Source organism: Hermetia illucens, chromosome 2 (assembly GCF_905115235.1).
Source record: "Hermetia illucens chromosome 2, iHerIll2.2.curated.20191125, whole genome shotgun sequence".
Taxonomy (NCBI): domain Eukaryota; kingdom Metazoa; phylum Arthropoda; class Insecta; order Diptera; family Stratiomyidae; genus Hermetia; species Hermetia illucens.
Genome location: NC_051850.1, coordinates 1,781,524 through 1,794,255, shown reverse-complemented (window position 1 = coordinate 1,794,255; position 12,732 = coordinate 1,781,524). Strand labels below are relative to the sequence as shown.

Below are 12,732 nucleotides of genomic sequence, written 5' to 3'. Positions count from 1 at the left end.
CGGTTTCCCCGTCCCTCCTTTGCTTTACACAACGGGTATTTGGGGTCCCCATTGCAGTCCGTGGCAATATGTGCATGCCTTCGCGTGGTGTCCAAAAATGAGGCATTTAAACATCTTTTTAGTGAGACCTGTTCTCTCAAAAGGCAGACAACCCATCCAATTTGCACTTTCCTGAGTGCCAACAACTTCTGCCTTGTTCCCATTGGTAATCGTATTGTGGCTGTTTGAATCCTGCCATGGGTTTTTCTCAAACTGACAATCGACTTGTTTGAAAGTTCTTCTAACTTGAAGTGTTCCTTCAAGACAGATAAATCTTCTCCTTTCGTTATTCTTTCGTCTCATATTTTTGGGCGCGTACTGAAGTATTTTCCCCAAGCGAGTTTTTAACTTGAGTGAGAAAGCTAGCAGTTTTGCCTACGCTGGGTCTCTTCAGCTCCAACATGAAATGACCTTTCTGGATTTTTCAGATTCTGTTGACATTTCCGCCCAGGTCCTTTAGGTCCGGATCAGGTTTGACCTCTTTTGAGTATCTCCGCATAGGAAAGATTATTCTTCCTAGAGAGAAGAATGGCCTCCTGGGGTATTCACACTTTTTCTTTCTTTTTTTCCTTTTCCCCTTGGATAAGCCATAATTCGCCCTTTGCCCATGTGTTCTCTGTTTGCTGAAGTTTTAGTCCTGCTTCTCTGAACTGTCCATATTCCTTTTTTCTCTAAGAGGACTGTTGATTTACTAGGAGGTCTCCCTCCTTTTCCTGTAATCTCTAATTTAACCGTAATTCAATAGTAGTGTGGTTAGGCTTCACTTGGCTCGTGACCCTGCTGGGACACTCGGTTTTGGCTTCTCCTTGGAATTTCTTTCGTCCTTCTGCTATCTGTTATAGAGGGCTTTATAGCTCTTATCACATTGCTTGTGGCTTAATACGCGTTGTGCTTGGTTCTGATAAACTTGGAGAGCTCAACCATCATAGGCAATCTAGAGGCTCGAAGTACTAATGCTGATATCATCCATATTATCGGCACAGCTTTCTTCTTGGAACGGTTAATCATTCAGTAGATCCTCACGATTCCCAGGTATTAAATCCTGGTAACCTTATGGATTCAGGTGGTGAAAGCTGAACATTGAGATCACATGGTTGATAACTTCAAGTATTTTAGCATCATCTCTTTTGTTATCATCAATTATTTACATTTGTTAAAGACGAGACTCGGTCTGGCTTCCCCTTGGGTCCCACAAGGGTGCCAAATTGCGTGTTGCATCCATGACTACTCTATCAACCAGTTTTTAGCGGTGGTCCATTTTTGGAATGTGACTAGAACGGTGGTTACAGTAAAGTGCATCCCAGAACTTCCGCTTATTGATTGCATGCCTTGGGCTAGCTGGAAAATTGGAAGCTTTCTTTTAAATATAGTATGTTGGTGGGGTTCCTGTGTTGTAGCTCTTCTCAAATCAGAAGGAAGAATAGTTCCCTACAGGATTTTTCGAGAAGGCTGCGTTCCAGAGGAAAGTAGTTCTAAGGCGTGTGACCCGCTCGTTTTTAACTAAGTGACAGCGGATTCCAACGTTCTTTCCAACTGCTGGTAAAATTATTCACCTTCCAAGCAATGTGACCTCTTCACTGTCATTTTGGCTTTGAAATTAACATGGGCATCTGCATGCAAGATAGTTCGTCGTTGGAGATTGTTACAGGGGAGACCAAATTAAAACATCGCAGAGAAGGGTTGCTGAAAGATGACAGCCTTCTATCAGCATTGATGCTGACTTTCTGTCGATTGCTTCCATATAATGAAATGTATTTCCAGCACTCCAAACAGCCTCCTTCCTGATGCTGTCCACGGCCTTCTTGAAATCGAAAAAGGGTAGGTGCGTGAGGAATTTAAATTTCACGCTTTGTTCTAGTGCGATCTGAAGATTGTGGTTGTCGTAGGTACCGAAGCATGGGCGAAGTTAAAAGGTTCTCAAATCGCAGTCTAGCGGACTAAGCCCTTATTGTCTCGCCACTTTGGGTCATTATTCTTCAACTTAGATATTTAGGCCATTTTAGCGAGTGAGCTATCACCCTGAATAGCAAGGCCAAGATGTTTTTCCCGCAGATGAGAAAAACCTTCCGGGGAAACTCAATTAGAATTCGATTAGGGGCTTAATTTGATAATATGGGAAGTGGATGCTGGTTGATACTGACAGGTAGAGCTTTCCTCAACAATTCAGCGGGGAATTATGCCCCCATTGAATGCCCGGGTTCAAAGTGGATTATGTTGTATATTTTCAGGCCCCTACATGCCCTCTTCCTCCTTTCTTAATATGGGAATAATTCGTAGGAATCTTTAACGGGGCGGCGACCTTCTAGAGCAGGAACTGCTTTGCACAATTTTTTTCCGTTTTCTTTGAATGTATCTTTCTTATCAATCAATCTCTTGTACACTTGTCCCAATCTATCTTTGAAAGACTGTACTCTACCTCTGACCTAATTAGCTTAATCCACTAACTTCCCAAACAAAATTCTCCGTCCGGTGTCCGGTCATTGGATATTTATTTATAATCGTGTCCTTTTTGAGGGAAAATTCTCCACTCTTCCGTTCACCCCTTGAGCCCATTCCGCACCTTATCCCCATTTCACCGCCTTTCATTCGCTTTGTATTGTATTTTTTCCACACTTTACCTTTACCTCAGCCATAGAGGAGGTCATTAAATTGAGGCTTGTGTCCTTTGCTCTTCCGTTCCAGGTTCGCATAATCAAATCGGATAATAATGGTCTCGGGATTTCAATCAAGGGCGGACGCGAGAATCGTATGCCCATTCTCATTTCGAAAATATTCCGTGGAATGGCTGCAGATCAGGCGAAAGGATTGTATGTGGGCGACGCGATATTATCAGTGAACGGCGAGGAATTGAGAGACGCAACACACGACGAGGCTGTACGAGCATTGAAACGTGCAGGACGAGTGGTGGACCTTGAAGGTGAGTAATACATGTGTACCTATAAGAGGCTTATTTGTCGCTCCTGAAAATCCTGGAAAAGCAGTACAATATCATATCAATATGTAACCTAATTATGAAGACATCTATTTCAATTGAATCCCTGCCTCTTATATACCCATGACATTCCTGAAATTCACTTTGTAGCCTTTTCATTTCTTAGCAAATTCACTGGATCCCAAAAACGACAAGTATCCTGACAACAAAAACTACTCCAATCCCATTTCGAAATCCTCTTACCCACTTTTGTCGCATGTCATTCGGTCCCCCACGATATTTCATAAAGAATATCTCGAGACAAACACGAAGTCGGCACATATAATAAAAAGGAATCGCAAAAGCAAAGTTCACAGGACTACATAACTCTATCAAAGACAAATGAAAATTTATTGTATCCGACTTTAATCTTCTAAAGCGTGTTCAGAGGAGGACTAGGCTACGTGGCGTACGCGAAACAAGGAAGCATAGGAAAAACTGAAAAAACCCAACCAACCAGCCTTTTAGGGACTAAACAAGACAAGACTAGAGGAAAATCACAGCCAGCACACGCCGGTTTGCGCCTGGAAGGACAACAAACTAGGAAAGTCAGTGATTCGGTCCTAGTTCTTTTTAAGGATAATGCCAGGGAAACGATGAAATACTCCATACAAAAATACAACAGGGCAGAACCCCTATCATTTTAGGAGCCAAACGTTGCCGCCAAGAACAAAGGATAACAGAGCAGAGAAAGGGTTCTTTCTTGTAGAACCGGAATGGGTTGGGTAGTTACTTTTTCCTTCTTCTCGCATTCGTCCTTTGTCCGTCTCATTTTCCTAGGACTCGCCAACATACTATGCTTCTCGGTTAACACAGAATGGGATGGGATTCTTTTATCAAACAGCGCGAAAGTCGAAGCCATGGACTTCCTTCACCAGAGAACATGCAGTACGCAAAAAAAAAGGATAAAAACTCCTGTTGTAAAGAAATCGCACCACGGACACTCATAAATTCCGTTAAAATTGCTGCTGTAAATCATGAATGTGATGTTTTGGCTAGGAAAGAAAGATAGGGGGTTGGAATGGTGGGGGTGATGGTCGGTCGCTTCTTTGCTGTTATGGTTTTTCCTGGGTATGGAGTGTGCGGTTGAAATACCGAGGAATCCCATGGAAACGTATGTTTTCCAGAGAAAGAAAGTATCCAGTGGATACTAGTATGGATAAGTTTCGGATTTAATTATGATTCGGCTGGGATTAGATGCAGATGGTTGTACGGTATGAACTCATGATTTTGATGTAGTCAGCAAATTGGGACGACCTAGCCTGCATTGCCCTTCGAAATACTTTAGAGCAGAGAAGCAGGAAGTTCTGCGGTTCATGTTTCCTAGTTCTCCATTCTGATCTTGACCAGTGATGCTGTTCTGATTGACACATGCCCGACACACCTCTCTCTTGGGTCTACTAAACAAGGAAACTTTGGTTTTCAAACTTCGTTTATTCCATACCAAAGTAGAAGGTGAAGTCTATATAATTGTTAGTGAGGTCTCGCGAAATTAAGAACAAACTCTCCGGTGCGCAAATTGGTAGAATTGGCACGACAGACGAACTGGAGTCAAAGATCGGGGCTCTGGAGAAGGCATTTGATACCCTCTTTAAAGTCTCGTTCCCTACTAAGTACAGCAAAAAGACCCTGCCACCGTGGTGGAATGAAGATCTCTCTAGTCTCAGAAAGCTGACCAGAGAAATCTTCAGCATCTGCTACAGGCAAAAATACTGGTAGCCATACAAGAGGCGGTCTTGGCTGGACTATTGTCAGAACATCGAAAACACTAGTAAATCCGCGAGGCTCCGCAAGATTCTGTCCAAGGAACATAAGAGCCCATCCTTCCTTAAAAACTCGGAAGGCTCTTGGACGGAATCTTCTAGCGAAACCTTGGAGCTGCAGGTTCAAACGCACTTTCCCTCCAGCGAGGAGGACTGTGATTCAGAACCTTGCTTGGAGAGTTTGCGGCAACCCCAGCTGTGCGAGACTATCAAATCGGTAATTACCGAGGATAGGATCGGCTGGGTTATAAACAGCTCCTCCGCATACAAGTCTCCAGGCACAGATGGTATAATGCCAGTCATGCTACAGAAGCAGCAGGAAAGGGTTGTGCCGTGGCTTGTTGAGATTTACCGGAGCTGCATCGTTTTTGGATACGTACCGCAGTCCTGGAGGCGCGCACGAGTGGTTTTCATACCGAAAGCGGGCAGGCGCGGTCATGAGTCCGCGAAGGACCTTCGGCCAATCAGCCTGACCTCTTTCGTGCTGAAGACCCTAGAACGCGTCCTGGACCTAAGGACGATTATGGAGACAAAGCCTTTCTCTAAGTCCCAACATGCCTACCTCAAAGGAAAATCCACAGAAACCGCCCTCCACGAGGTAATTGGCACGGTTGAGTGGTCGCTGCAGTACAAGCAGTATACCCTTGCTGCCTTCTTGGATATAAAGGGAGCTTTTAACAACGTCAGTACCAATGCCATCAAGGAAGCCTTGACCGGTATTGGATTGGAGGGGTATCTCACGCATTGGATTATATCCATGCTGAGTACCAGGATAATCCAGTCGGATCTGGGAGGCAACCACTTGACCAGAGCTGTGAACAGAGGCACGCCCCAGGGTGGTGCCATCTCACCGGCGCTTTGGTTAGTAATGGACAAAATTTTACGTACATTGGACAGCAGCGGGGTGAAGGTGGTGGCGTATGCCGACGACTTAGTGATGTTAGTATCTGGGATGTTTCTGTCCATTATGAGCGACATCATGGAAAGAGCGTTGCGAGAGGTGTGCCTGTGGGCCGCAAGACGCGGACTCAGTATAACCCCAACCAAAACGCAACTGATGCTATTCACCACCAAGACAAGGATATCTGAATTCCATCTACCACGGCTGAATGAACAAAGATTGGTTCTTTCCTCTAATGTAAAGTATCTGGGTGTAATCTTGGATCCTAAGCTAAATTTTTAGGTTGAACATAGAACTGGGGGTTAAGAAGACCTGTATAGCCTTCTATGTTTGCAAAAGAACCTTTGCAAAGAAATGGGGTCGCTGTCCGAGGATGGTTCTCTGGATGTACACCGCTGTAGTGCGCCCGATCCTGACGTACGGCTCTGTTATATGGTGGCAGGCTTTGAAGAAAAAATACAATAGAACGAAGCTTAATAGGATTCAAAGAACCGCGTGTGCAGGTGCTACGGGGGCTCTGCAGTCCTGCCCGGCAGATGCTCTCAATGTACTCCTGCATCTCCTCCCCCTAGTCCTCCACATTAAATATGTTGCAGCGTGCAGTGCCATCAGACTATGTGAGTCCGAATGCTGGACAGTGAAGTCCTACGGCCACAGCAACATCCTAGATGAAATACCTCGGGAAATCTGGGCATCCCCCCACAGACTATGTCATACGTAATCTGACCTTCACGAGAAACTTTGCGGTGGACCTTCCAACCAGGGCAAAGTGGAAGACCGGTGGCGTGTTGCAAGACTATGACACGGTATTTTTTACGGACGGATCAAAGATGGCCTATGGAGTCGACACGGGGGTTTTCTCGAATACACGGGGTGTATCCAAGTCGTATGGCTTCCCAGGTTTCGCCGGTGTATTCCAGGCGGAAGTACTGGCGATATTGGAAGCCTGTCGATGGCTGGAGCGTGATTCGAGCCCCAAGCGTAACATAGCCATTCTGACCGACAGCCAAGCGGCCATCAAGGCCTTGTACTGAACGACCGTAGCATATGCCTGGGCGGAAGTCCCCGGAACGCACTCTTCCTTCAAAATGAAGCCATATGGCTGCTGTACAAGCGACGAGCATTCACGGTGTCTTTTCCCTTGCAGTCCACCCCCTTATGGTCGAAACCCAGGCACCGATATGTAAAGATTTACACCCGCTCAGTAAATGGTAAATGGCAGCCAATCAATCACAGGCGGAGTTTCCTGCAGACCAATATTGCTGACCGCTTCATGGCCAGATCGAATCGGCTGACTTAAAATTTTTGCTTCCTTTTTAAATTTGTCAGACGACATGTCATCCGTGAGATGATCCTTGTGAATCTGTTGCCTTAGCTCATTAGCACTAGCATAGCAATGGACATCATACATGATGACCCTCGGGTTCTCCACAAACTTCCGCCTCTCTTCTCAGAGGGCACTTCCGAGAACCCTTGGATTTCAGCGGGTTCACAGTGTGAACCCTAACTTGCAGCACAGGAGCTACTTCGTGCATTACAACTTGCGCGACTTCTTTCTTTCGATGACCACAACTGACCACGTTGCCACAGGTGTCGGAATCACCACCGAATTACTGGCCACTAATTCCACTCCCTTTAAACCGACAAAAGCCGCGATCGCCACAGCAGGGGTCGTATGACCGCTTTTGGCAACCATGAGCGCTCCACTCTGCCATTGAGCTTGGCAACGTTTTTTAGCATGCTGGTCAGCAGATACAAATTTCTGTATAAAACATTCCATGAGCTAAGATCAAAGGATAAAGAAGATGACGTCCGAAAAGAAACATGCTTTGGATGCTTTCCAAGATACCAAAGGCACCTTCAAATATCCCTGATGAGGTAGCATATCATAGAATTGGTACGCCGGGACTCACCGTGATCGTTAGGAAGGTTTGAATAGTGAAAATCTTCTCGCTACCCATCTCATCCGGGATAGAAATTGAGAAAATCGCACTTGTTCAAAGAGTGTCAACTTCAAATTAACGTTGAAATTCCAAACGATAACCAACAAAAGAAAAGAATGATTGCCAATGATTGCATTTGTCTCTTTGCTACCCCACTCAATGGTCCAAGCAAGAAGGTCTTTTGTAAGCTTGGACATAACCACAACCCCCATAAAACTCCACTATGGGATCAACTTCTAATAACGGAACTGAGGACACATGCCCCAGGAATTCTCCTGAGACATATGAACTTAGAGGGCTATCCAGATTCCAATGGCATCAGATAACACTAGATGAATACCTGTAAAGACTCAGGTCTGATCGCCCTAATTAGGCCTGGGAGTATTCCCCTATTGGATCACGACGAGCAAGTCAAAGTGAATACAACTTTTCCGGTGCGCGCTACCTTAGAGCACCAGTAAAAGTGAGAGAACTTCTCCCCCATTAGTCCGGCCAGTCATCAAAGAAAAGCGAACTTAGAACTCGCTCAGTCCTTAAATAAAATCTGCTTTCGCTAAGCTAGTCCTGAACTGAGCCCTGAATTAACACTCATATTCTGCTTGCGAATGTGGATGAAGGAGCAGTCAATGCTTCGAAATCTCTTTTGGCTACGTTGCTCCCAAGGTTGGAGTGAGGTTACATTTGATATTTTGAATGGATGAAATCGTTAGTCGTCTTTTTTGAACCCGTCTTATATTGGCTCGTGATGAACCCATCCCCTACATAGTACCTATATGGCCAGAGGCAGAATGATCCAGCAAATCCGAAAATACCACAATTGATTTTTTACTTTCTTCACCAAATATAGAAGTTTCCATTTTCCATCCATTTGCAGTGATCGGGATTCACCCCTCCAAGTGTTTGAGTAGAAATTCCAATTCCTGTGGAAAACTTTTCTATATTTGTTAACTGTAATAAGAAGTTCTCTCCACTCAATATGTACGAAGGAAAAATAACCATTTTTTCACGTCCAACATGTAATAAAAACCAAAAAACTTCTTGCCAGAACTTCAACGAAATCCTGAAACCCTCGTCTCCCCCTACCACCCTGGAAATCGACCTCGAGCCCTACGAAAATTTCAATTTCAATCCATTCCACGATGTTTCACCCAATAATTGTAAAACGAGCATATTCGTGATAAATGTTAACGATTCGTCTCCCGATATATCGTCATCCCCCCTCCACCCTGCCATCAGTCCTGAACTAAAACTAACAACCATATCCATAAAAGTTATAGATGATTAGGCAAAGCCATAGTAAAGCGCGAGGCGAATGAACGGATCCCCATTCGAAAAGGACTCCAAAGGAGCCAACGAACGAACATAATATCGAACATAACCTATAATTCGCATCGAAACGTGATTGGAATGTGAAAAGGAAGGAGGGCCAAGAAACAGGAAAAAACAACCAGCAATCTACGAGTGGAAATAAAGGAGTTTTCATTTATCTTCGGAGCTAAAGGATAAGGAGCTAGAAGATAAGATGCTGCTGTAAATATTATTTTTATGACATGCCATGTTGGATGGGAGAATGAAAATGGCGCGGAATGGATAGGGTGAGGCCAGGATAATGCAGATGTTCATTTTACAACATGACGTTGTAAAAGTGTGAAAGCAATTTGCCTCTGGCCAATAACTGTAGAAATCTTCGACTAATCAATTCTTCGAGCGAAAGACGTAGAGCTCTTCGTCCCGCTCCACCCCGACCAACCCTTATCCGGAGTATCTACTCATGTTCATGCCACTTTACTGTGGAAGCGACATCATTTCAGGACGAAAGATGCTTGCTATAAAATTAAGTTCAATAAAGACGAAAGCAGCAAAACAGACAGACAGAGCTCAGCAAAGCAAGTTGAAAAACTGGAAAGACTGTTGGGAAAAATTCGTCTCTCGATGGCCTGACAGACAGGCGGACGGACGAACGGACGCACGGAATGGATGAATGTATAGCGACAATTGCGAATGGAGAGGCGATGTCGCGGCCCACACCCTCTGCAATAATAAAAATGAAACTTTTTATTAAGAGTTGTTTTGTTAGGAACATCCTCGTAATCTCTGTGATGAGATGCTTCTAACTTAGCGTTGTAAAATAATGCTATTAAGATGATGGCAGGGGTTGGGAGATGTTGGCGGGGATTCGTAATTTTGGAAAGTGTTGGCTGCAAGAGAAATTGACTGCTCCTTTTCCGGCGACGAGTTGCCAGTTTTGGTTCGAGTTGGATGAATGGTAGGGTGTTTCCGTGGTCTTTGTCCTTAGTAGCCAGAATGTGAAACAGTTATATGAGCAACTACACAGATAAGATAGAAGGAAAAGGGTGAAACCATGAACTTGAATGTCTAGTTTAACCTTACATGTCCTACATTTCCTCAAACTGGTTTATATCGACAATGTAGGGAGGTTCCTAGGAGTTAGCTTCGTGTCCAACAACTGGGTTTCGGCCTTAAGAAAGGCGATCTATGAATAGTCATGGAGGATGTAGGTCCTCACATATAACTGCTGGAATCGAAGCCAGTCTAAAGTGCGCTCAACGTTGAAGAAAACATTGCATTTTTGGACACCAATTTCAACTTCCACTAGTTTAAACTCAGTAGTTAGATTTGATCCATAACATAGAGGGGCTATTTGTCAGCTTACAGTACCCAGAATTCACTCCTCATAGGACCAGAGCCAGATAGTCTGCCTGTAGCTGCACCAATAACCTTGCCATCCTGATCTAGGTTTGCTGGAATGTGTAAGTTCATGCACAGTCTAATGTGAGCACTATAAACAACAAGGTGTCCGGCTCAAGTGGTTATAGCGCTGGGTTATCATGGCAGAAGGTCGAGGTTCAAATCTCACGGATTATTTGATGTTGGATACCAGTTAACTCGCTCGGGCGAGCGCAATGTTAACCACATTTCCTCCTTCATGGGTATGGTAGTGTACTGACTACGCTCTTGAATGTTTTAAACCATTACACTACTGGTCCCTTTCCCTTAAAATTCGTAGTTCAATTTGACTTAAACTTTTTCAAATTCTATTTTTTATAAAATTGCCCGTATTGCACATTATTGGGTGCAGGCAGGCAATTGTTTCTGGGTGAGTTGAATGACCTGCCATACACTTCAGCAAACGTCTATGTTGCCGTTGACGCTGAGCCGGCATGGACTTTTAAGTTGAAGGGTATGGACCGGGAACGTAATTAGCGGAACCAAGACCAGCTGATCGAGAGACAGCTGGGCTGCAGTTTTCAATTCGAAAGAGAAGGAGAGTCTCGGACGTTGAGGTTGTCTCGAGAGTAAGATTGTGTGGTGACAAACTCTCATTCTAAAGGAAATTCTGAGTGTGTTGTTGGCTCCAGTTATCAAAAGGGTTCAGTTCTTAGACTTTAACACAGCAACCAGAATCGCGTCCAACTAACTTTATTTCAAAGCCATATACAAGCATGGATATGTAGATACGTATGTATGTCTTGTCAACAATGAAACTAAGCACAGAATTTAAGATTGTCGCTTTCCTGAGATTCCGATGCTCACTCCTATAAACTTTACATCCACACTCGGATGCACTTCAGAGGCCACGCCTCACAAAATATCTGAAGCAGCGGAAACCTCGGTCGAGGATGTGATCCGTCATGGAACCTCCATTTCAATCGGCGGCAAACACGCGCGATCGAGCCAATTTTTTTTTCTATTTTTAGTTCCAGATTTAGCTGGCGTGTTTCTTTCGTTAGATACCACCGAATCCCATGATTTAGTATTTTTCAGGATCCGGTGCGGATCTACACACCGGTAAGGGTATATGAATTTTTTGAAATGACAGATGGGGGATCGAGTTGCCCACCCTCGCGACATTCCACATGCAGGGGGAGCAGGTTGGTCAAGCACTTCGATTGCGGGGTACTGGTAATCAGAAAAACTCTCCGGACTCCGGTCCACCGATGGTGCCAGAGATTCTGAAGTAAAAGTGATGTCAGCGATGTTTCTTTCGCAGCCTAAGGGCCGAAACGTTGACGTGAGATCCGCTATTTGAAACTATGAGCCTGATTTTCGCTGCAATTTCCAGAATCCATGTCACTCTAGAGTCTGGGTGAGACATGCTCCATTCAAGGGCCCTAGCATTAAATTCGCCCCTCCATGCCCGAAACGGCGTTCACCAAAGCATCAAGTCGGCGCCGAAAGTTCAACATCGTCTCACGCTACCTCAGGTAAGCGCTAAAAACGTTATCGTAAAACACCGAATCCAGACAAACCCATTCTGTCGGTCTTAGGCACAAACACGGAGATGAACGTCATCCCGAAACTGGATGAAAGTGATACCCGATAAGTCGAGATGCCACGAAGCCGGGTCTCTGTTCCGGTATTGCTCTAAATCAGCCTTTACCTTCGCAGCGAACTGCGCTAGCCGCTGATGAGCGCTTGCACTCTGGTACAGGTTAATTTATAGAAGACGAATCATGCTAATCACGGCCCAATCCTTTCTAATTCCGCTCTAAAGAATGGAAAACGTCCCGAGCGCGCAATGTGTGCAACGTTCTCACCAGTTGCGCCACGATCCTTGCAGAGAACGCAACTTTCGCTTTCATTGCAGGTCTTCGTTTGGTGACCTATCTGATTGCATCTGCGGCATGCTGCCCTCCTGTCGAGTCCCTTGTAAGCTGCTGACGTGCATCCATAGCACTTGATGGGAATTATCCTCATTCGTAACCTGCATAGAACCCACTACTTTTCAATTCCCGATGTTAAGGAGTTTCCTCGCATATTGTCCGGCGGCTTCCACCATAGTTTTTGGCGTTGAGCATTTACAGAGTTAATACCTATCCGGGCATTGGTTAGCTCTGGACATTTACGCTTTATGGCCGCCTCGACTTCAGTTTTTTCTGTGAGGCAGTCAAGGTCTTGCATTTCTAGAGAGCACATAGTCTCTAGGCTTGAAATGAGAGCCTTTTCCCCCAGTAACTCCTTGACCGCTTCGCAGAACGTACTTTTTCGGGCCTAGTTCGACGAGGACTCCGCCACCTTCTGTTTTTCGTATGGAAGACACTTCTGCTCCGTTGTCCTCGGGTTTCATTTTGTAGCGGATTTCACTAAGGACTT

The 12,732-nt window shown here is 44.9% G+C and overlaps 1 protein-coding gene across 2 annotated transcripts in view; it reads left to right on the top strand.

Annotated features, from left to right (window-relative positions):
- Positions 1–12,732, top strand: part of LOC119650189 (beta-1-syntrophin) — a 259,314-nt gene that overhangs the window by 116,726 nt on the left and 129,856 nt on the right. For both annotated transcript variants that reach the window (XM_038052749.1, XM_038052748.1), the window contains exon 4: positions 2,722–2,956. In XM_038052749.1, coding sequence (XP_037908677.1) covers positions 2,722–2,956 — 235 coding nt within the window. The remainder of the gene's footprint in view (positions 1–2,721; positions 2,957–12,732) is intronic.